The sequence below is a fragment of the Triticum urartu genome, chromosome 6A (genome assembly GCF_056163025.1).
Source record: "Triticum urartu cultivar PI428250 chromosome 6A, HENAU_Tu73, whole genome shotgun sequence".
Classification (NCBI taxonomy): domain Eukaryota; kingdom Viridiplantae; phylum Streptophyta; class Magnoliopsida; order Poales; family Poaceae; genus Triticum; species Triticum urartu.
The window spans coordinates 535,389,214-535,413,482 of NC_141878.1; the positions used below are offsets into that span (position 1 = coordinate 535,389,214).

Sequence of the window (24,269 nt, forward strand, 5' to 3'; positions counted from 1 at the left end):
AACCGGCTTTGCTAGCTATTGTAACTAATCATTAGAATAAGCTCCCACGTACCCAAGTATGGTTGCCATTATAACCTTGTCCTGAATAGCTGTTGCCCAAATTCATATTCTTGAGGAAAGAGGTTTGACGTGTTAGAACTGCATATGTATTGCCTATGTTCCCAAAGTTGCGGATGTTGGAACTAGGAGTTTGGGTTTTTTTCTTGCTCCTGATGATTCAGCAAATGAGCAAAAGGCCTCGTTCTTTTCCTTTGTATCCATGCATCACTTTTATGAACTTGTTCGGCGTCGTTACTCGTTACGCGATTTCCTCGGTCCTTTTGCTCCACTTTACTGCTCAGGGAAGAGTAAAAATCTGTTGGGTTTTCTGAAGATAGTAGGGTTACAAATTTGCACACGCCTGCATGAACAGAGTCCAGAGAGAGAAAAAATGCAGATTACACTAGCATAACTTGTGAACTTCCCACTCTGTTGTACTAAAACTAAACTTACATACACAGGTACTACTACGTAGTAAGTTGCTCGATCGAGTGGCACACACACACAGTTGAGCATCAGGCAAAAGTGCTCCGGCGTACGTGCTGGCTGCTGGTCAGGCGAGGAGCTTGCGCGACTCGGCGTACCATCGCGTGTAGCAGCGCTCGAGGTTGGGCCAGTCGGTGTCCGGGCAGGCGGCGAAGTGGTGCAGCCACAGCGCCAGGGCCTCCTCCTGCTGCTCCCACCGCAGCTTCTCGATCAGCTCCTCCAGCACCGTCACCATCTCCGCCCTCTCCCTGCCGCTCAGCACCGGCGCGTCCGTCCCGTTGCTGCCGCGGCAGAGCAGCGGCAGCCACGACCGCAGCATCGCCATCCGCTGCTCCGCCACGGCCGCCTTGCCCTCCTCCTGCTCGAACTCCGCCGCGTTGGCGTGCCTCAACAGGAACACTGCACCGACAGCCAATGGCGTCCGCGTGCGTGAGAGTGCATCTTCTTCTCATAATAGTTTTAATTTCTAAAGGAAGAAGATGGTTTGCACGTAGTACGTAGACGTACCAGCCAGCCGGAGCAGCGCGACCTGCAGCGTGGGCTCGGCGACGAGCGCGTGGCTGCCGAGGCGCGACGCGGCGCCGAACTGCACGGCGGCCTCGCGCGCCGCGCCGCACTCGGCCATCTTCTGCCCGAGCCACAGCAGCTCGGCGGCGAGCTTCTCGGCCGCGGGGCCGCCGAACGCGTCGTTGCCTTCCAGCGCGGCCACGGTGGGCCTCCACCACCGCACCCCGGACCTGACCGCGCGCACGGCCAGCTCCATCCCGGGCGGGCCCCACTCGCCGCCCGCCGACGCCTCCAGCTGCCGCAGCGTGCGCTCGAACGCGCCGGCCAGCGCGGCGCGGGTCACGGCGGCGACCCGCGCGCCCACGTTGTTCTCGTCGAGCAGCCGCTCCGCGAGCCCGCGCACGAGCTCGTACTTGCGGGAGGCGACGGGGAGCCGGGATGCGACCCAGAGCACGTGCCCGAGCGCGCGCTCCACGCAGGTGGACGCCACGGCGGCGGTGGCCCCCGCGCCCGCGCGGTCCCCGCGCAGCGGCGGCGGCAACGAGGGCGCGAGCGAGGGGGGCGGCGGCGGCGGCGGGGGCGAGAGCGCGGAGAGGAACGCGAAGAAGAGGGAGATGAAGGCCTGCGTGGCGAGCAGCGCGAGGCGGCGGAGCACGGACAGCGCGCGCGCCGCGGCCACGGGGAGCGGCAGGAGGAGTATCGTGGAGGTGGTGGTGCCATGCTCCCTGGACGACGGCGAGAAGGCCGAAAGGAAGCTGGCGGCGAGGGACACGAGCGGGTCCATGGGAGTCCGGAGCTGGTGCCGGCGCTGCTGCTGCGTCTCCATTGGACCGATCTCCAGAAGAAAGTGATCTGTGAGGTGCAAAAAACGAAGGCGTCTGCTTGCTTATCGAAGCCACTGCCCGAACAGCACACACCCAGGTCGCGCGTGCTCACACGGACGGACGCGCAGAGGGGGGAGGGGACAAACTGGAGGTCGCCGTCGGGCGACTCATCGGTGCAGTTTCCTTCGACCAACTGGCGTGAACCGGCGGTCTGGCGTCGAGCGTTTGTCCACGGGGGAGATCGTGGTTCAGTCGTTCGTGGCTCTTTTCTGGCAGTTTTTTTACCGCCGAACCGTGGATATCTGTCTGGTGTTCAGTGACTTATCCTTCGCTTGTGGTCACGTTTCTACGGAGGCAGAGTGGTATGAGTTGAATTGCCAGTCGTTTTAGAATTTCTTGGTACATACAAGGAGTTGAGAAACCGTTATCACACGTTGCCGTATTGGATGGCACCAAGTAAAAGTTTTACAGCCTCAAAAACTTGGAGTGTTTCTTGCCACAGCAACTGGCCTAACAGTATCTCAGCGCGCCAGTTGTTTCTGCTGCACTCAGAAGATGCCAACATCTTCATGAATTTCACGCCAATTTTTTTTATGAAACGCAAACAATGACACTACAGAAGCAAAGTGTTCAGTGTCTTTGCGACCAATTCTTCTCACGGAGCAGAAGGGCTCTTTCCTTTACAGACTAGTTTGATCCCAAAATTTGACAAGTTGCGGGTTCCAGCTCCGCCAACAGAATCACCTCAGGTGTTTCTGTAGCCTTTTCTCTGCTGCAAGGGCTGTTTTGTTCTGCGGCTCCAAAGCTAAAGCATGCCTGAAATCTGTACACGCAAGGCAAGACCAATGAGATTGAGAAAAATGAATACCACTATTACAGAAACATAAGCTATGCTATTGCTGCCAACTAGTTTTACCAGAACATCTATAAATAAAATCACTCTACTCCTGGCTATTTCCTCGAAAAGAAAGTGAAATCAGTCAACTCAATGTTAAGCCTAGATGGCTACAATCGCCAGTTAAGCTGGCTTCAACCCTTTACCAGCTTTGCTTAGCGACCAGCAAGAGTATCATGAAAAACCCCACTGTTTCAATCAGATATATTAGTAAGAAATAATTGCATGCTAGAAAATTTCCACACCTTGCAGAGCTTCTTGGTAATTCAAAACACTTTCTTTTGCGGTACCTCGTCGTAGGTATGCTTTAACATTCTGAGGCAACAGCAGCATAAAGAGAAGAAATGTGAATATCTGATGTCACCATAAATAACAGCACAAGACGGTAGTGATATTTTGTAACCATGGAGAAGTGACTAACAAAAGGCCACTTACCTTTTTATCCAACAGTAAGGCCTGGTCGCAATCCGCTTCAGCTTGCTTGAAACTGCATAAGATTCAAAATGCATGAGCTTGAAAGTGCTGATTTCAGGGAATCGTGTTCAAAGGTAATGATATTGAAAGCATACCGGCCAAGTTCCAGATAAGCAGCTGCTCTATTGCAATAGTATGTCGCATTTGTGTCGTTCAATTTGATTGCCCCGGAATAGGATTCAATAGCTTTGCTCCATTGTTTTCTTTTGAAGGAATTATTTCCCTGTTAAGCAAACATAAAACCAAATTGTGGATTGCGCAAACCATGAACATGATTGAACACACGAAAGCTAGAATTTTTTTATTCTTTTTTTATTGTTATTTTCCAGTGCTTGGTAGTCAATGCACAATCTCCTTATATATTTATACTACTCAGGGTTTGGACTCACACTCGATACAGGATTAAAAAATTATTCGTGCTCACTGAGTACCAATATCAGTGTATACAAATCAGTGTGTAGGACCAGATAGGAAACGGGCACAACTAACACAATCTTACACTGGCTGGCCCAACTTTCCTGAACTACCGCATAAAACTTGATTATTGCCAACAAGGAATGGCAAGGTGTCATTGTCAACGAAAAACTGATAAAGAAACAGGAACAACACAACCCTTAGCAACAAAATGTCAACATATCATTCATAAAAAATGAACATTTTAAACAGCTACGATGCATCAAAATCGCCATTGGTTACTGATGAGTGTGAACCTGGATGCCCAATTATGTGTTCTTGGATGGGAAAATACATACCCAAGGTAACATGATGAATGAATTCGTCTGATGCATGCACTGCTACAAATGTGAACGAGATATACCTTTTCTTTCAACAACTCTGATGTATCAACATCACGATCAATTACTGGTGGAAGTGCCAACTTGGATGCCAAAACTATTTGTTCTTGGACGGCTGAATACATATCCAAGATAGCACGAAGAAGGAACTTGTCTGATCCATGAGCTGCTACAAATGAAATAGATATAGGATGATCATTGTGATTTCCCAAGGGAACAGTGGCCTGCAGAAGTGAAGTGGGTCATGAATTGGTCGTAAATTTCGTAGGAAAAGAAAAGAACTACCTGAAAGCAGCTAAATAAACTACCTGGCAACAGCCTGAAAGTGCAGCAATGCTGACAAATGCGTACATTTTATCTTCAAATTCGGATGACAATCTCTGTTTAGAGTTCCTTTTCAAAGGGTGTCCAGCCATGGTTGGCAGAACTAAAATTCCAGTATCCTAAATGGCAACACATGAAAGAGTAAGCAGAAAAACTCCATGAACCTTTGATTCAAGCCAATGGCAAACTTTAAAATCTAGCACGAATGCTTATGGTGACACAATGTGTGATAATGGCACCTCACGCTATAAATTAAATAAATTGTCATTTAAAGAAACAGCTAAAACCAAATTAAATCACATAAAATTCCAGTGTTTCCCTTTTTTCCAATCTAACAAAGGCATGATTGTAATGGAATGCATAGAAAGATCCACTATCCCTTCCTTAACATAATCCAGTCCATGTAAGAATAGGTTGTTGTGAACCAGCGCCAACCTGACCACCAGGGTTCGACTACTGTGGGTCAAAAATTATTTCCCAGAGTGACTAGTGTCTGGGTCGTTCTTCTTTAAACAATGCCACCAGGAACTAGTAGTGCCTGGTTGGTCTAGTAAACACAGATTGTTGTTGTCCAAGTACCAAACAAATAACTCTGATGGTCACTAATTACTGCAGTATGATCTACAAGTTATATGGTAGCTGCTTATAACGGACCCCATAAAATCGGTATAGCTGAGTACATGTAGTTGCAACTGTGAGGGATAGTCAATAGCCAAAACAGTAGTCAAACCATCGCAAGCTGCAACTAAGGAGTCAAGTGGCAGAATACCTTTAGAAGATTCTTCAGTGCAGCTCGCCATTCAGTTCGTACAATGTACAAGGATTTGATGTTGTCGTCTGTGAAGTTTACAGCTTGTAGTACACGAGTAGATACTTCAAGGCCAAGCTTGGGTTTTACAGTGTTAACCCAATCCTCATGGTTTGCTTTGAATTCATATCTGAGTAGTTGATTGACATATAAATTTCGAGGTGATCAATTCATGTTCAACTACATCTTCAGATGCAACTGGCAAATAAAGAATAATCTGTACTACATCAACCCCTTGAATACTTTGCATGTATCCATCAAAAGTCCAAGGTACTCCCTCCATTCCTAAATATAAGTTTTTTTAGAGATTCTAATGTGGACATACGGAGCAAAATGAGTGAATCTACACTAAAATACATCTATATTCATCTTATGTAGTCTATATTCAAATCTCTAAAAAGACTTATATTTAGGAACGGAGGTAGTAATCTAACTGATTGCTGGAAAATAGTGCACTAGTAACTAGTGATAGCTGGTGCAAATGGAGCAGACAGACCACTCAGCACCAACAACAGGTTTGCTGTTAATCCCATGGAATCAATTATCACAGGGCTAAGGCCCACAACAATAAATCTAAATCAGCAAGCCAGCAGCCATGACTTCAGAAACTACTGTAACTGGTGGACACTATTCTTACTAGGATCTCACTAGTCACAACTAACTAGAATGTGTAAGGTACAATTTAACTACCTGAATACCTGAATTAATGGTCCTGCCCCAACTTAACACCGATGGCTGGACTCATTTAATACAAGATGAACCAGTAAACTAGCACTTCTATCATAAAGACCCAAGCAATTTGGCATGTCAAAGAATTCAAACTTAGGACTTCTTTACTCGTTAATTCAGGCCATAGAGAGGATACTAGTATGCAGTGATTCAACAAACTTCGATTAGGCTACAGAAATATACCAATGCTGGCATTACTGTACAAATTATGATAACAAATGTTTAAGCTTTCAAGGTCGTGACTCAGTATATTTCTTTGTATATTTTTCCAGGAAAAAAACCAATTTGGGTTTCATCATTTGATTTCACCAGGTGCCAAGAATTATTGAAACAAACCTCTGTAATAACAGCATAACAGTGCAGAGAGCTTTCAAGGCTGACTTTCCTTCTTGCAACTTTGTAGAAGGTTCGCAGAACTCCTTCAAGCTAGGTACATTTGAACAGATATACTGGCCAATATTGATGTGCTTAGGTGGCTGAACTGCAAGATGTGGAGTTGAATGTCTCACACTTGTTTGCACAAAATATATAAACCTAATCACCGGCGCATTTAAGAAATATAGACATCAGTATGGCTTACATCCATAAGGTAATGTACGGACAGCATTTTCTATGACATCCACTGTTTTCTGGTTGGGAATCTTTAGCAACTCAAAGCAATCATCAGCAAAAACCAACTGCCTTTTCCCCCTAAGTCCACATGCAGCAGCCGGTAACAGAGCATCTCCAACACGACTAAGTATATGAGGATCTCGTGCAAGCCATCCTAACAAGGATCAGAAAATCAGTGAAATAAGAAACAATCTACATGGATGTCCAATTGAGAAAAACAAAGCATGCTGCCATCCGACTTCAATAAAAGGTCTCTTAGCTCTGAGTGAAGACTGGTCTTCTAATCTATAGTCATACTATGATATTTTGTAAAGATGGGGCATTAATCGTAAGGCCTTCACATGTTCTTTGTTTGGTGGGTACTATGTCATATATAAGCAACTTTTGCTATAGGTCACATAGATATGCTTGTCACAGTAAGTAATAAACATGAAAACATAAACAATTGATAAGTGTAAGAAAATACCAATGGTGTCTAGACTATGTGAATTCGGTAAGGTCCCAAGAGTAGACACAACCCCATGAGAAGGCCGGAAACAAAGAACACCGCAGAAAGCTGCTGGAATTCTCAGATCACCAGTTGTATCAGTACCTAAGAGATTCAGGGCTTACAGCGTCAGTTTGCATGTGGAATATGAACGAATATCTCTAGGAGACAGCCATAATAATCAAGCACATTTTGCATCAAGAACTTATACATGGAGAAAAGGACAAAATGTATAGTGAATTGGTGATTGAACACGTACTAAGATAAACATGCATGATAAAAGTATCACAAGGCATGAAAAGAATAGCCATAAGATTTTGTAGCAAATATTTATATAGTAGTTGGACCTTTGGTCAAAGTTAAATTTTGGAGAACATGTGTGCCTTGGAAAAAAAGGTAGGGAGTATCATAGATATAAGAGTGCAAGGACACTCTGGTAAAAACAAATGCAGGGAGATGGCCAATTATTCAGGAACTCATCCTGTAACCCAACCAGTAACCAGATATTATAATTAATGTCATTTTCCCCCAAGCCAATCATCATGTGATCTTATAGGGTAGGACACAAGGATCTTACAGTAAACACAACCATGCTAACTACAAGGTTAGTGACTGGAGCTATAATTCTGATCATGCTATATTTATATGACTTGATAATATGACAGATGCATAAAATTGTTAGTCATATACTCATATACAAACGAGATGCAATTTCCAGTGGAAGTAGATTCACAATCAAAAAAAGAAAGAAAGGAAGAAACCTAGATAACCACAATTGAGTACAATAAGAATAGACGCCAAGTTACAACACATGTAGATTGCAGAAGTTGTAGATGTGTAAAAGTCTTTTTAGAAAAATACCAAGAGCGAACTCGACAAGCTGCGCAGAAACTGCAACAGCGGAGCCACTGCATGACCCTCCAGGGACAACTGATGGAGATGCTGGGTTAATTGGTGTTCCACAGTGTAAATTTTCTCCAGTAACACTGTAAAAACATGTTAATTGATGCAGTGTTAGAATTCATCATCTATCTAATGCAGAACACCGATAGATAGATATCTAGTGAGTCTTAGTTGAAGCCCAAGGCCTGTTAATGATTACTATGAAAAAAGAATCTTGTTAAAGATTTATGTACGTGCACGGTCATCTGAATGGAATGGCTAGAAAAAACTACTCCTTCCGTTCACAAATATAAGATGTTCTAATTTTTTTTCTGAATTGGATGTACATGGACATGCTTTAGTGTGTTTGTCCACTCATTTCAGTCCATATGCAGTCCATATTGAAATATCTAAAACATCTTATATTTGTGAACAGAGGAAGCCGTTATTTAGCATATTGGAGTTCCAAGGGATACTAAAGGTGAATGCAAAACTTAGCATAAAATAAAACATGATTTACAATGACTCAAACAGTGATTTGAGAATTATGATTACGAGACCCCCAACAGTAAAGTAACTTTGCTATCTTTGCTACGATCAGTTGGCCACCAACCAAATGGACACAGGAGTTGACTGTCTCAACAGAATCTATCTTGCATCGGCTGAAGTTAACATTGTCACCACGAACACCCTTGATATGCACCATTTTACTGCAATCATAGGCCTACTGCAACACTTCAATCAATAGCTAAAGAATACCCCACCCAATTTGAGCAAGTTATGCGTTTCCTCCTCAAGACACATTTACTGCACATCAAGTTTCCAAATAGACTTAAACAAGCACACCTCAAGTGTAAAATAAAGGATTGCCTTTGCTACTATAAGTTAAAGATATGTGCTTAGTTTTTATTTCAAAACCAAATAATCTGGTTTCAGCACCTCAACATTGTCCAGAAAAGTCACCCTGAGACAACAGATCTTCTAAAACAGCTATATTCCTATCGATGTATGTGCAAAATCCTATACAAATTCAAAGATCTGTAAGGATGAGGACACCCAAATGTTAAAGTTGTACTGTATTAAGCAATCAATTCAATTAGAGAAAATTTCAATTACGAACCCAAAGCCGAGTTCATCCATGACTGTCCTCCCGACGCAGGTAGCCCCCTGCTTCAGCAGAGCCTTGACGGCCGCCGCCGTGTGGCTCGCTGCCTTGTGGGTCCTCTTCCAGTCCGGGTTTCCGAAGCCGGCTACATAGCCCTCGATCTCGAAGCTGAAAAACACGACACAGAGAATAGGGGATCAAAACCACGGCGGAAAACCCGCGATCCCGCGGAACATCGAAGCAGAGCTGGGGGGCTCACTTGTCGCTGACCGCGAAGGTGAGGTACGGGAGCTGCTGGCGCGCCGCGGGAGGCGGGGGCTGCGGCGGAGGGGCGAGCTCGAGGCGGTCGCAGAAGGCCCCGGAGTACGGGGGCGGGCTGGAGTTGCCGCGCAGCCACCTCCGGCGGCGCCGCGCGACCTCCGCGAGGACGATGACCCCGGCGACGGCGACGCCCGCGACGATCCAGGCGCGGGGGTTGGAGGACGCCGTGGCGCCCGATCGCGCCGAGGAGGCCATGGGCGGGGCGGGGGCGGAGGGGGGTGGCTAGGGTTTAGGGGGGGTTTAGGCCTGCGGAGTGCGGAGTACTGCTCGAGAATCAGCGCGGAGTGGGGAAGAAGAAAGAAAAGCTTTTTGCGTTCTCTTTTTCCGGCCGGCGGCGAGCCTATGTGGGGCCCTATGTCAGTGGCACGGAAAGGAAGAGTCTTCGGCTTGTTTTACAAGTTGATGATGATGATATGGGCCAGGCCGACACGGGCCTTGTTTTCTAAGAAAAAAATGAGGGACCTCTGTGAAAAAAAAAAGAGCCGACAAGGAAGAACAGGGATAATACGGCCCATCAGCCCACGATAACCCAAAAACCAAAGTGTTATTTTCATAAATCCCTAGTTCAATCCTTGTAGCTTTATTTTTTAGAGTAGTTGTAGAAACTTTGAAGCTGATAGCTTAGCAAAGTTCTGTTTACATCTAGATCTTGGTAGACATGTGTGGCTTGATGTACCACACGATCTTGTATCAATTCCTCTGACCACTGTCATCGAATAAAGTGGAATGAGGTTTTCTAGAAAAAATTGTAGGTATTTTTAGAGAAAAAATGTGTAACACTTTAAAAAAAATAAAAATCTGGATTTTACAAATTCATGAAAAAAATTTAAAATCCGGAAACATTTTAAAACTTCATGTACATTTTTTAAAATACGGGAACATTTTTCAAAATTCATGAAGATTTTTTAAAATCCTGGGACAGTCTACAAATTGGTGAAAAAAGTGCAAACAATTTTCTATTTGCACTCTTTTTTAAATCATGAATATTTTTTGAGTTTGTGAACATTTTTTATCACAAAAAATGAATTTGTGATTTTTTTTAATGTGTGGCCATTTTTAGTTGATTTTTCCCTTTATAAGTTTTTTTAAAACAATACTCTAAACCTATCGAGGCAGACTCCGGTACCCGAATTAATATAACCGGGCAAATGGACCGACCCACTACGATAGCGCATGGGTGCGTGTGGGTGTGTATCCCGTGTGTTAGTCATGGGACACGAGGTTTCTAATACCATGGTTGCCTGATCATCAAGAATTTATAGGATAATTATTCTAGGAGGCTTAAAATCAAAGTCCTAGCAATACACACTAATGTGGCAACTCTTCGTAAGTAGAACTCGAATCAACAAAAGCTCTTAGTTGAAATTGGATTCCGGTCAAATCAAAAAGGATATATCTATATCTATATCTATACCAATATAAAAAGACCCAAAGGGACATATCCAACTGATCTCAGCCATCGAACTGAGTTAATCCGACGACCTAGACTGCTTCAATGGCGAGCGTTAAACGTGCAATTAATATCATATCAAATATTGCACTAATCATAGGATTAACACATAAATAATAGCATACCTAAAATCCACGTGCAATTAATATATTGCCTAAATATTTAACATGTGTTGCACGTGCGCATTTACTAGTTCAACAAGGGGAAGAGGTCAACTTCTTACGGGCCTTTTTTGTAGGGAAAAGATACTTTTTTAATCAAGAGGCAACTAAATCTGCCATATAGATCAGGAATCTCAGCGTGGAATCTTAGCGTGTCCTTACTGAAGCGACACCGGTGTGTGCGCTTGTTATTAAGTAGATGTAGAAACTTTGAAGCTGATAGCTTAGCAAAGTTCTATTTACATCTAATCTTGGTAGACATGTGTGCCTTGATGTACCACACGATCTTGTATCAATTCCTCTGACCACTGTCGTCGAACAAAGTGGAATGAGGTTTTCTAGAAAAAAGTGTAGGTATTTTTAGAGAAAAAATGTGTAACACTTTTAAAATTTTAAAAAATCTGGATTTCGCAAATTCATGAACAATTTTTAAAATCCGGAAACATTTTAAAACTTCATGTACATTTTTTAAAATACGGGAACATTTTTCAAAATTCATGAAGATTTTTTTAAATCCTGGGAAAGTCTACAAATTGGTGAAAAAAGTGCAAACAATTTTCTATTTGCACTCTTTTAAATCATGAATATTTTTTGAGTTTGTGAACATTTTTATCACAAAAAATGAATTTGTGAATTTTTTTAATGTGTGGACATTTTTAGTTGATTTCTCCCTTTACAAGTTTTTTTTTAAAACAACACTCTAAAGCTGTCGAGCCAGACTCCGGTACTCGAATTAATATAACCGGGCAAATGGACCGACCCACTACGATAGCGCATGGGTGCGTGTGGGTGTGTATCCCGTGTGTTAGTCATGGGACAGGAGGTTTCTAATACCGCGGTTGCCTGATCATCAAGAATTTATAGGATAGTTATTCTAGGAGGCTTAAAATCTAATGTCACCATTGGTGGCAGGTGCCAAAACTTGATTTGGTTGGATCACGTGTCGGAGAGAGGAAGCGACAAGGCGCTAGAGCACAAGAAGAGGAAACGTCAGCCGGTGAGGAGGTAAAAAGGATGGCGAGAAGAGATACTTAATAATTTGATGCTAGGCCTACGTCGTCATGCATTGCGGTCTAAATAAGAATGAAAGTCTGCATCCAATGAAGATGGTCGTTTGTCTTTTGGCATGGGTTTCTAGTTTTGTTACTGTAATTTTTCATTGAAATATATGAAGGGGGGGGGGGGACATATTACTTGCCCTGCACCCCGTTCCTTTCTCTGCGGTGGCGATCAATGTCGTGTTGCCACCATCTCACCAGTTGCCAGTCGGCTCCCCTTCCATTGCTTTTCCTTCCCCTTATTCCTCCTCGGCTCGTGCTTCCACTGCTCGATCCTCACAAAAGCATGTGTATATGTCCATAAGAGTAATGAATGTTGTGCATGAAAAACAAACACCATTTATATCTTCAACGGTATCTATTTTCCATATATACGAACAATGTCAATAGTTGTTCGACTATACCATTGAAAAAACTATTATGTTTGCTCAATCGCTTCGCCGGGTGGGGTGGGGTGTGTTGCCAACGGGTGCGCTGTGTAAGGATGCCGACTTGGTTGCCTTTGTTTGCTTGTAAACTAGGTATTTTTTTTCAGTTTTGCTAAAGCACATCTAGATGTGTCATAAGTATTGCACATCTAAGTCCTATGTCATTGATATTACGTCGAGATTCGTGTGAATATTTCCTTTTCCTTTTTTTTCCTCTTTATGATTGATTTACTCATTTAGATGTGCAATAAACTGAGTTACTCTCATTCTTCTTTAAATAAAAATACAGAAGCAGCCCGCCATCTGACGAGGTTCATAAATAAAATCAATTTATGGTCTGCCCAAATCATGCCAAGATCAACAGGTCATGTCTTTTTACAGAGCCCACTAATAAAACTAGACAAGTAGTCACTGCTTCAATGGTAAGCACGGCGTGGGATTTCCCCTAAACAAAGGGCTCGTCTTGTCTCTGCCACCACACGCACACTCCTCGCCCGCATTCTTGCAAGTCAAACTGCCATTGTCACACCACGATACGCGGACAGTTTAACCATCTTTGACATTGTAGCCAAGGTGAACAGTCCGGGCCGACTAAATAATGCAGTAAGTTCTATTTCTGAACAGAGAGACCCTGCCTTTCTCTGCCAGCCTTCCCTAAATTGTGACCCGCTACATATCTGAGCTGCGACACATACGCATACGATTACCTGTATGGCTCCGACAGCTTCTCTCTAGTAAACTGTATGGTCATTTTCCGCCATCAGCGCATGATAAGACGATTGATTAACGGGGTTTGTCACACAGTTGAATAACTGAAAGCAGCCAGCGGATTAACTAGACACGGATCAATTCAAACTGACTGTGTGCAACGTGGATGTAAAGTATACTCGACGTACACTGAGCTCTCCCCGTACGTATTGACAGTAGAACGGTCGCTCTTAGCCCGTTAAGAGAAGCTCCAGAATACGATTTAAGCACCTGTCTGCGTTGTGCTTCATGTATCCTGCAGCTGTAAGCATCACTAATGGGGTGGCAGAAAGTTTAGCAGCTGACCACCTCAGCAAGTGGGCTTGGCTGCGGAAAGGCGGCAGTTGCAGCCGGGAGAGCGATTGAATGAATGTTGTGAGCAGTCAGCAGTGTCAGCAGTGTGTGTGTGGTGTGGACAGTTTCCGGCGTCGACAGGGGGCGAGACGACGACGAGTAGCCGTCGGAGGGGAGAAAGTCAGAGCCGGCTCCCTTTCCTGCAAAGTTGGACGCAGCGGTTGGGAAAAATAGATCTTCGGCCTGCGCGAGTGGCGACTCCCTGCTTTCCTCGAGACTTAGGAAAGTAACTTGCTAACAGCCAGGATTAGGGCCTGTGCTCTATTGCAATTCTGAAAACTGAAATACACTCCCTTTTTGGCAACATGAAAATGAGAAAAAACACACGCGGTTCTCATCTTTTGAGAGAGAGAGAGAGGAGAGGAGAGGAGAGAGAGAGAGATCCACAATTCTCATTTGAGCGGGAACATTTTCAGAGAAGGTCGGAAATGATAAATCCCGAACGCTATAATTTTAAGCATGGCAACCCGAACGTTTATCATGACAGCTTTAGTTTACGAGGGGTTGGAAACATGGTAATTTTTTGACAAAAATTAATCTAGGACAAAGTTGACATGTTTTAACAATTAAATTGCCACCTCGCGTCAACTAAAGCTGCTATAAAAAAGCGTTCGGGATGACATGCTTAAAATTCGAACGTTCGGGAATTATCGAGGTTCTTAGCACATTATGGATGCTACCTTTTTTTATGATGCCACAATACCTCTGGCTATTTCTAAATGTACGTGCATCGTTATACAAATTTTCGTCCACTGAGATGACGTTGAAACTAGTACAACATTATTACCATTCTGCATTGAGCAACTCGTTAGTCATTAGTCTCAGATTATCAAGTGGGATGCGTTACTGTTGGTTGGAAAATTATGAGTTGTTGGTTATTTTCGTTAGCATTTCCACCGAAGATCTAAATATTTCAGTATCAATTGAACGACTGAATTATTGAAATTTTGGTGATATCCTCACCAAAACCGAGAACCATACAACATAGGACACTTTAAAGGGTGTAAACATGCAAAGAGAACCGTATGCAAATATCTGGTGCAAAGCTATCAAACTAAAGTGTGTACAGGGAAAGAACAAAAAATAAGCACAGTGCCATGTGCACGATCAGTAACGTGGAAGGCAGTTCGCACAAGCAAATTAAGAACACTGATGCCGTCGTCACTCCACATGCATGCAGGCACGGCCTCGCCCGGTTGTCTCTAGCGGACGTACGTAGGACACTGCGGCTAGCCCCGGCCCCCCCAGTCCGGCGTGATCATCGTCCCGGCCTCCTTGTCAGTAGCGCCCACCGTGATGCATGGATCCGTGCCCGGGACTCCACCGGCGATCGCGACGGCGCGAGGAGGGGAGCTCGAGTCACAACCACCGTCCACCGTGGAAGCTGGAGTTGAACTAATCATGCATGCATCCAACTGCAAGGAAAGCTCCCCTTAGCTTAATCCGCCTGCCATTTTCACTGATAATAGCTGACATCTGATCTGATGAAACCGTCGACGCGTGTCCCTATACAACTTAGCCGCATTATACGCGCCCAGACAGTTGCCGGATACATGTGTCAATTAGTTTATTATACTACTGCTCGATCTCGTTGACGACACCGTACTTTCCTCGACGTACACATAACCGTATACATAACTAACCATGATGGGAAGGTGCATGTGATGTGCGACAAATCAGTAATGTATCTCTCCTGATCATTCTCTCAGTGATTAATTAACCTGAGGTATAGTATGAACAGACAGTGCAGCGACAATACGGTTTACGGGAACAATAACCTATGGCACGGTTAGAAACCCATGTCCGCAAGGAACCATCTCTGACCTTGTACACAACCAGCGACGACAGCGTCGATCCCTAATCCCTATCATCACACCGGAGGCGGAGATGGACAGATCGATCCGTGACATGCATGTGATCAAGCAGACAGCATTGGATGTTACACTCGCGGTTGCGTGCATGGGGTGGTGGTTTGAATCTTCCACGAGGAAGGAAGCCAGGCAGTTCATAGGTGCTTAGGCTGCTAGCTTGTCTCTGAGTCTGACCCGTCCGTGTGGGTGTGGAGCAGGAGGAGATTAAAGGGTCTCAGATATGAAAGATCATCAGCTTTAGCATGTTGCTTAACGTGTTGTCAATGGGAAGTGATGCAACTGTGCACAGAGGAACGAAGGGGACAAGTCGCACATGACATGAGGTGGGGAAGATTAGGGACCAAGAATCCGCCATCTCCTTGTGTTTGTCCTCTTCCATGCATGCATGCATGGCTCCATCTTTCCTCGGTGGCAACTGGTCCTCTGCACATATGATATGGTAGTTATATGCACTATACACGCACTTTCGTCTTTAATTGCATGTATACATATGCCACGAAGTTGGTACTCCATTCGATGCATGTTACTTGTCGCTCAAATTGATATACTCCCTTGTACTAAATCAACGACAATTAATATGGATTGAAGAAAGTATCTAGCAATGACATACGTCTAGTTAGATCCGTTTGAACGACAAGTAATATGGATTGAAGGGAGTACATAATTTTCCATAGTCATAGGTACTGCACGTCTAAATCCTTGAGAATACAGATATATAGATGGCTTGCAGCAGAATCTCACAATATTAGTGATCAGATGACAAAAGGAGAGATACATGTTTATTAGAAGCCAACTCAGTGTTGAGCTTAATTATTAGACATAAAGAAGGAAAAGGCCTCAAGGCTCAAGAGAGGAGGACACGACGATCGAGCTGCAAGCCAAGCCAGCTTTGATAAAGGAAGGCTGGTGCGTGTGTGTCTAACTATATACTATCAACCAAGTAATCTCTGAGCACTTTTGGATGCATGGTCACTGTGGTTAAACCTCAAAGTGTGCATGGTCCGAGGCATTTGGCCTGTTGTGACCATGACGGAGCACTGGCTTCAGGAGTGTTGAGGCGGGCAAAGATCGTCATCGACAAAAACGCTGGACCATGGAAATTTTAAAACTTGGAGGTTCTTGGTTGTTGGCTGCAACAACTCCCACACATATGTCAAACAGGGTGTCATCACTTGATTGCATACTGCTGTATGGACCTGTCCGTTTTCCATTTCTCCTTTCTGGACTATTGGACATGCCTTTTCTCTACTTGCCATGAAACAAGTGTGCATTCCAAGCCTTGTGCATGCAGGGCCACACATGCATTGTTCAATCACCTAATGTGGGTTGATGATATACGGCTGAATAGACATGTGTAGTACTGAAATGCTATATATGGCATGTTTTTTCTTTCTTAAAAAGGCACTTTTATTAACTCAGAATGTAGCATCAGGCTGATAAAAAACATGATGAGCAACACCGGGCGCCTGCATAGCTAAGATACATACAAGAGGTTTAAACAAAATATCCTCCATCCACCATCTTTCCTAACCAGGTCTCAACTTCCATTTAACTGCTCCTTATCAGGTTCCTAATTAAAGATTTAATCACATACATGAACTGCAGCTAGCCTTTTGAACCGTCGGCATGTAGCCTCTTTCCTTGTTATTTTTTTAAGCACTGCATGGATGAATCAAATCATTTCTCAACTAGCTAGCACTAGCAGTCCATCGATCCAGCGTCAGCGAAGATCACAGCAGATCATGGGGTTAAAATATGCGGCCTATGAGATAACAGGTTGGTGAGAATTTGAGGCTGTGGCCTTTTGTGTCTTGGACCATGCATGAGTCATGCAAGATCCAAGAACCTTTAGCCTACACGGACACGAGCTAAATTAACTACGGGCATGAACGTACGTCGTCTATGCATGGATGCACTTCTTTTCACGGGCACGTCGATGCATGGCTGCTGTCATTTGGATTATCCTGCTTACACTGATGCGTCGATGGAACTTTGTCCTGGAAATGTAAGTGGTATAGGTGCGTGCATGCTTTGCTGCACAATTTATTTGGACAGATTGATTGGATCACATGCATCATTCATCAAATTAAATTATGGTAATGAGTAACGACGTAGCAATATGCACCTCCGATCTAGCAAAAATCGTTTTTTGAAGTTATTAAAATTTAGGAAAGAGGCGATCATGCATGATCATAGAGAACGGATAGAAAAACATCGGTTGCAGAAGTCAGAAACCAAGTACTACAACACACGTTGCTGAACTTGTTGCGCAAAAATAATTTTGTGAGCCGGTTGAGTCCCGATGGGTTTACCCCGTGTGAGCGGGATCCCGTATTCCGTACACTACTGGTACTGTGGTACATGCAACCAAATACTCTCCTGGAGAAAATTTACATGCACAAAATTGTTAACACAACCATATATATTGTCCATGAGACAGTGGAAAATGAAGCTAGGATGACGATGTTGGAGGCCTGAGAAATCATGTGCCAGGACCAAGCAGCCCTGAGTTGACAAGTCATGGGACCTACGAAAAAATACACCACAAACTAGCCCTAGCTTACGTCTCTACAGTTTCTAGTAACTTATTTATCTCATGCAAATATGCCATCTCATCATACAATTACATATGGGATAAGACTCATCTCAACATGCAATTATGATGGAAAAAGACCCAACACAATATAAAAAAATACATGAAAATGTTTTCTATTTAATTATTCTACTTATATTCAATAAATATTATTACATATATACACAATAAAATATAACAAGTGAGGTTCTTATGTATCAACCCAAATTTTCATCAATCAATTCCCACAACAAAAAGCGGGGCATTCTCTAGTTATTAACAAGCATCGATCAGTAGCGAACCAAATCCACTAAACGTACAAGCGACATGATAGGCATCGGAACAAATACAAATATTATCACATCAACCAACAAAGAAGAACACACGGACCTTCATCAATCACAAAAGGGGAAAAGGACATTAGGAACGAGTTTCGGGTGAAAATAAATTACTGTTCACGGCAAACCGGACAGAGCCGAACACGTACGATAATGGAAGCAGCCAGTGGCGAAGCTACATAAAAATACTAGGGCGGGCCAATCTAAGCTTTAGCTATTCTTTTGGATGGAACGGGCCATGGCAGAGTTTTGCCCTCACATAGCTCCGCCAGTGGAAACAACCGGTCATAGGCCATGGCAAAAGGTGAGGTGGCGTAGGGCCATCTCAAATAAGGGCCCATATATCTACATACCTACAAAAATTACAAAAATTACAAAAATATGATTTGCATAACACAAAATCAGCAAGTGTGCAGGGTGCCTTTGCCCCCCTCATGCGACACTTCACAATGTTGTATTCATTCAATAGTTGTTTATGATTGAGTACATGTAACTTGTATTTATCATTTATATCATATAATCATATATACAGGCTGTATTAGATTTTATTTGCTAATAAAATGTCATTTCTGGATGTTTATGGGACGCGGCATTTTGGTTCCCGGGCCCAGATGAGTCGGAAGCGAACAGTAAAATCACCAAAAATACTAGAAAAATTCAAAAAATCTGAAAAAAAAATTGTGGTGAAAGATTCTTGAGTGCTTGATGTTTGTATCAAATGTCAGATCATTTGGACATTTGAGTGACTCTCAACAAAAAAGACCAATTTGGGGGTTGTGAAAATGTTTCCCGTATTTTTGTTGTTTGGGCCTGATTTTTTTGCCGAGAGCTGATGTCTGAATGCTCTGAAATTTGACACGAGCATCACGCACTCAAGCATCTTTCACCACAAAAAAACCATAATTTTCTGATTTTTTACTGTTCACCGGGTGCATCTGAGCTCGGGTTCCGGATTGAATTATCATGTTTTCTGCCTTTATTTTGATTTTCATGAGGCAGTATATAATATATACCGGCGAAAGTATTTATGTTGCTCTGTTTTATTTGGTAGGTCCATTGTACTCTATTCACACTAGGGCCTCTGTAATGCTAGGTCCGACCTTGAATGGAAGCTGATGGAGATTGTGATAAACAAACAAAGGGGTTGTTGTTCTACTCGTGTCGACCTTGACGCCGACGGTGGCGCTCCTGCTCCGTCTTCCTTCCCGAGGTCGCATTCGAACTTCCCCCTCCCCACCTCCTCCTCCTCCCCCAATCACACGGGTGAAAACCATGGCCGTCGGGCGTCGGCGACGATATGGCATCATGAACCTTCCTAAAGGCGGCGTCTTGGGGTGGGTGGGGGATGTGGGCTTGTTCTGCGGTTTCGGGCGTCGGTGGGGGATGTGTGTAGAGCCTTCCGGGTGGCCGATGGTGTTTGTGGTGGAGGCGTCATTCCGCAATCTTCTTGGTTCCTTGCTTGGTCACTCCGCGGGCTGCTGATAGGCGACACGGTGCCCTACGCAAGGGCGAAGGGAATAGTGGTCTCCTTCTGGCAGCTGGTGTGGTGAGATTATGGTCTCTCCCCCGTCGGTGGGGGATGTGTGTAGCCTTCCGGGTGGCCGATGGTGTTTGTGGTGGAGGCGTCATTCCGCAATCTTCTTGGTTCCTTGCTTGGTCACTCCGCGGGCTGCTGATAGGCGACACGGTGCCCTACGCAAGGGCGAAGGGAATAGTGGTCTCCTTCTGGCAGCTGGTGTGGTGAGATTATGGTCTCTCCCCCGTCGGTGGGGGATGTGTGTAGCCTTCCGGGTGGCCGATGGTGTTTGTGGTGGAGGCGTCATTCCGCAATCTTCTTGGTTCCTTGCTTGGTCACTCCGCGGGCTGCTGATAGGCGACACGGTGCCCTACGCAAGGGCGAAGGGAATAGTGGTCTCCTTCTGGCAGCTGGTGTGGTGAGATTATGGTCTCTCCCCCGATCGTGGCAAGGTTAACTTAGCGGCATGGCCTGTCTGGTGCACCCTCGTCAGCTTCTTCAGATGTCGATCCTGTCTGCGAGGAGGTTTCCTTTGGCTTCATCAAGATGCTTCCTTTGTTGGTCGGTGTGATCGTTCTCCTATGCTCTCTGTAGCAATTGTGCGTGATTGTTCCTCGCACGAATTCTTTAGCTTGGTCTCAAGCTTGTATCTTTTCTTTCACAACATCATTGTATCCTAGCCGGTTGATGGCTTCATTAATATTGGTTGGGCTGGTGGCCTTTTCAACCTGGCCCAACCCTACTATACATACGATGAATTCTCATCCCACACTCATACGATTAGAGACAGCCCAAGACAATTCAGTTTGTGGGCCACAACATGCAACAAGTTTTACTGTCTAGTCGTACAGGTGTCCGACGAAAAAGTATGGTATGCAGAGCAATCTCGTGGCCTTTTCTCTAAAAAAACTGTGGTAGCTGCATGTCACAACCTGAAAGCAGCATGGAGACGTTGATCAACTTGCACTATTGTATGCGTTGTTTATGAGCCACGCGGACGGAGGGTGGGCCGATGCGGTGACGACGACCGAGCCGACGACGACGAGGAGGAGGTCCAGCCGCTCTCCATTCACGTACGTTGCGTGCATGGGGAAGGAAAAATTCGCAGCCGGCCGGCCGCGGCCCCACGGCGGCCACCACGTGGAGTCCGTCGACAACTCGACATGCGTGGAAAACATTGGAAAAGATACGTGGAGCTGGATGGGAGCTTGTTAATTAGGTCGCCAGTGATGATCGGCCCAGCTTTGCATGCCAAAAGGAAGTGGTCTGATCCATGGAGCATGCATGTACATGTACATAGGACACTAGGAGCAGTAGGGCGCTTTGGTTTGTTGCCCAGTCGCTGGGTCTCGGAGCAGGTAACTGCAATGACGATCGAATCTATCGATCTGGGGCCTCCTCACCACCTCTGTGTGTTAGTGTGTGTGTTGTTGGTTCGGTTGCAGCTCAGCGACCCTGGTAATTTGTCAATGACATGCACGTTCCACCAAGTGGCCGGATATATGTTCCTTGCGGGCAATCCTGCAAATTACCACTGAAATTGACGCATCAATTCCACCCTGCCAAGATCATAATGGTGTATTTGCCCCTCCATCTGCTCCTCGGCTTCACTCGTGCGTGTTTCTCTTGCATACCACCTTGAGTTCCCAGTTGCACTTAGAAATGCAGCAGATTAAAACGGCACATGCATCATCCATGAACAGGCATTAACTGCCAAATCAACGCATCCAAATATATATACTTAGTTTTGGGGACTGCAAGAACAAGACGGCGGGGTCAGATCTCTGCATACGTTGTACTCTATATCAAGAGATCTCTGCGTACGCAATTCTAGCTAGCTCAGCCATTTAAAAAAAAAATCTAGCTAGCTAGCTGTTAACACTGTCATTTGGGATACTTGTACAAAAATACTTCCTAAGCTTATTAGTATTAGTTAGGGGACGGTCTCAGTCCAGCTCCATACGCAGGTTTGTCATCTGCTGGGCCCATTGCATACTTGAGAAAAAGCTATACGCCAACATATACTTATGATATCCCAGGAATCTAGTCATCCACATGTTGACATGCATGCAAATGCTGTATAATATAATTCTGAAAATCTGGTGTATAAAATAGGTGTCATGTGACAAGTACAATGTCGCCAGTACAATATCTACAGATTTTGGAGGCTGCTACTACAACTAGAGTACAGGACTCGAATAATAGTTGTTGAAATTGCACCACTTGTATGTCTTTGGAATTGATACCATACACTTCCAGGAACCAACTTCTGGAACATTTGCTCATTTTATATGGATCAACAGCCCCCTCCCCCCCAGAAAGTAATAATCACAATATATGGTAGGGTTTCATAAAACAACATATGGTAGGAGATGTTACATGATGAGCTATTGGCTACTTACAAATAAACAATGATCTGACTGCTTTCTTAAATGTTATAACACCCAATGCAACATTTTTTTTTGCAGAGAAGAACAACGAAAATATCACAATTAAAGCAAGGCTTAAGGATCACACCTTGTCCAAAAAAAAACGGCCGAAGGAAAATAGAGTACTATATCAATGTGACTGCTGATTGCCCTCTTATCCTAGCGGCTTAAGTCAACAACATGGATCAACAGCCCTTATCTTAGTGTGGAGGAACACCCTTGCCCACTTGACATGTACGTCGCATACCCAAATTATCTAAGGGCAGATTAATACTTTCCACTCGAATAAACTAATCCTGACCTGGGTTTAGACACCGGATTTCATGGCCTTTATATAGAGGAAGCTGTGTTCCGGTGACCAGACATCCTTGACACAGGAAACCCCAAGGATCAAGCTAGGGAGGAGAGGCAGATAGCTTTGTCTCCCTCCTTCCCACCTGCACCATCCTAACCCGGCCCAATCCTATCTCAATCCTATCAATGGGGAGGTCTCCTTGCTGCGACGAGAATGGCCTCAAGAAGGGCCCTTGGACAGCTGAAGAAGACCAGAAGCTTACGGACTACATCGAGAAGCATGGCCATGGGAGCTGGAGAGCACTGCCTAAGCTTGCAGGTACGCGACACACGCCATGGTTTTCTTTTTGCACCGGGCATGGATGCCGCGGCTAGCTTTGGTCCGAAATGTAGCTCATGCGTCTGGTTCTTCTGCGTATCTCACAGGACTCAACAGGTGTGGCAAGAGCTGCAGACTGAGATGGACTAACTACCTGAGGCCTGATATCAAGAGAGGGAAGTTCACACCCGAGGAAGAGCAGACCATCCTCCAGCTCCACTCCGTCCTTGGCAACAAGTACGGCACACCTATCAACAAACATCTTGCTTGTATAATCTTCAAAAACATATACTATATGTGGTGCTCTTGCTAACACAGAAACTGCATGCTGTGCTGATCAAACCAGGTGGTCAGCCATCGCGAAGCACCTCCCCGGGCGGACCGACAACGAGATCAAGAACTTCTGGAACACCCACCTGAAGAAGAAGCTCATCCAGATGGGCTTCGACCCGATGACGCACCGGCCGAGGACCGACTTCTTCGCCGCGCTGCCACAGCTCATCGCGCTCGCCAACCTCCGCCAGCTCGTGGAGCAGCGGCCGTGGGACGACCAAAGCGCCAGCCAGCTCCAAGCCGATGCAGTCCAGGCAGCAAAGCTCGAGTACTTGCAGTGCCTGCTTCAGTCGGCAGCAGCCATTGCGACCAGTCCCAGCTCCAGCAGCATCAACACCATCCCCACTGACCTGGAGCAAATCGGCCTCCTGAGTCCTTCGCGGATGTCTTCCTTGTCTTCGCTGTCGTCTCCAAGGATCATGGAGGGCGTCAATGGCCATGACTTGGTAACTGGGCAAGTGCCTGGCATCCAGATACCTAGTAGCTCATTCTTCGAACACGAACAGGCTATCATCAATTGTACCAACCAGAACTCGGATTATAGTGCAAACAGCGGCGAGGGGGAGAAACTGCTGCTCCTGTCAGAGGACTCCCTTCCGCCACTTGCCGACTTCCCTACTTCCAACTTCGGCGATGCTTGCAGCACCTCAAGTTGTGAGGCTGTGGGCAACAGCACCCAGCTCCCTATTTGGTCTGACTCATTTTATGATGAGTTCATGAGCGAGTTTGCATGAGTGATACTGCACAAGATAACCCAAAGACACAATGTGTTATTTCTCATAAACTCCTTGTCTCACTCACAATAAAAAAAATCTGTGCAAAGTGATACGGCGGGTTGCCGGATCTTGAATAATTGGTGTGACAATTAGTCTAGCAAACAAAGACCGATCAACACATATGTAGTCAACTAATTAGAGGGTACCTTTACGAAAACCGCAGCGGACACTTTTGATGGACTTGAAACGTGCCACTTGGTTCAACACGTGTCGCGCGCTCTGCACATCACGTGGAAGCTTTATATATTTTTTCCTTCACGCATTTTTGGGGTCTTCAGGGTTTTTGGATTATGTTTGTTTTTTCTTTGTTTTCTTGAAGATTATCCTCGTGTGAAG

At 45.0% G+C, this 24,269-nt stretch overlaps 3 protein-coding genes across 3 annotated transcripts; 1 reads left to right on the forward strand and 2 right to left on the reverse strand.

Moving 5' to 3' along the window:
- Positions 1 to 342: 342 nt before the first annotated feature.
- LOC125514733 (uncharacterized) lies at positions 343 to 2,096 on the reverse strand. The gene is made up of 2 exons (XM_048680085.2): positions 1,033 to 2,096; positions 343 to 924 (listed from the first exon to the last, which is right to left on the reverse strand). The coding sequence occupies exons 1-2, from the start codon at positions 1,856 to 1,858 to the stop codon at positions 593 to 595; spliced, it is 1,158 nt and encodes a 385-aa protein (XP_048536042.1). The 5' UTR covers positions 1,859 to 2,096; the 3' UTR covers positions 343 to 592.
- Positions 2,097 to 2,269: 173 nt separating this feature from the next.
- Positions 2,270 to 9,633, reverse strand: TOC64-V (translocon at the outer membrane of chloroplasts 64-V). The gene is made up of 13 exons (XM_048680084.2): positions 9,226 to 9,633; positions 8,982 to 9,134; positions 7,841 to 7,965; positions 6,959 to 7,084; positions 6,461 to 6,646; positions 6,217 to 6,361; positions 5,113 to 5,281; positions 4,328 to 4,462; positions 4,043 to 4,243; positions 3,321 to 3,448; positions 3,187 to 3,238; positions 2,997 to 3,066; positions 2,270 to 2,679 (listed from the first exon to the last, which is right to left on the reverse strand). The coding sequence occupies exons 1-13, from the start codon at positions 9,480 to 9,482 to the stop codon at positions 2,597 to 2,599; spliced, it is 1,830 nt and encodes a 609-aa protein (XP_048536041.1). The 5' UTR covers positions 9,483 to 9,633; the 3' UTR covers positions 2,270 to 2,596.
- Positions 9,634 to 22,591: 12,958 nt separating this feature from the next.
- Positions 22,592 to 23,895, forward strand: LOC125514734 (transcription factor MYB93). Its single transcript, XM_048680086.2, has 3 exons — positions 22,592 to 22,824; positions 22,932 to 23,061; positions 23,171 to 23,895. Exons 1-3 carry the CDS (start codon positions 22,692 to 22,694, stop codon positions 23,889 to 23,891), a joined length of 984 nt encoding a protein of 327 aa, XP_048536043.1. The 5' UTR covers positions 22,592 to 22,691; the 3' UTR covers positions 23,892 to 23,895.
- The last annotated feature ends 374 nt before the right edge of the window (positions 23,896 to 24,269 follow it).

Coding starts and splice junctions, on each gene's coding strand:
- LOC125514734 (XM_048680086.2), top strand. CDS start 22,692: ATGGGGAGGTCTCCTTGCTGCGACGAGAATGGCCTCAAGAAGGGCCCT. Junction 22,825..22,931: donor AGCACTGCCTAAGCTTGCAG/GTACGCGACACA, acceptor CGTATCTCACAG/GACTCAACAGGTGTGGCAAG. Junction 23,062..23,170: donor CACTCCGTCCTTGGCAACAA/GTACGGCACACC, acceptor TGATCAAACCAG/GTGGTCAGCCATCGCGAAGC.
- TOC64-V (XM_048680084.2), bottom strand. CDS start 9,482: ATGGCCTCCTCGGCGCGATCGGGCGCCACGGCGTCCTCCAACCCCCGC. Junction 7,966..8,981: donor ATGGATGAACTCGGCTTTGG/GTTCGTAATTGA, acceptor ATGTTTTTACAG/TGTTACTGGAGAAAATTTAC. Junction 2,680..2,996: donor TTACCAAGAAGCTCTGCAAG/GTGTGGAAATTT, acceptor TTGCGTGTACAG/ATTTCAGGCATGCTTTAGCT.
- LOC125514733 (XM_048680085.2), bottom strand. CDS start 1,858: ATGGAGACGCAGCAGCAGCGCCGGCACCAGCTCCGGACTCCCATGGAC. Junction 925..1,032: donor CGCGCTGCTCCGGCTGGCTG/GTACGTCTACGT, acceptor CTGTCGGTGCAG/TGTTCCTGTTGAGGCACGCC.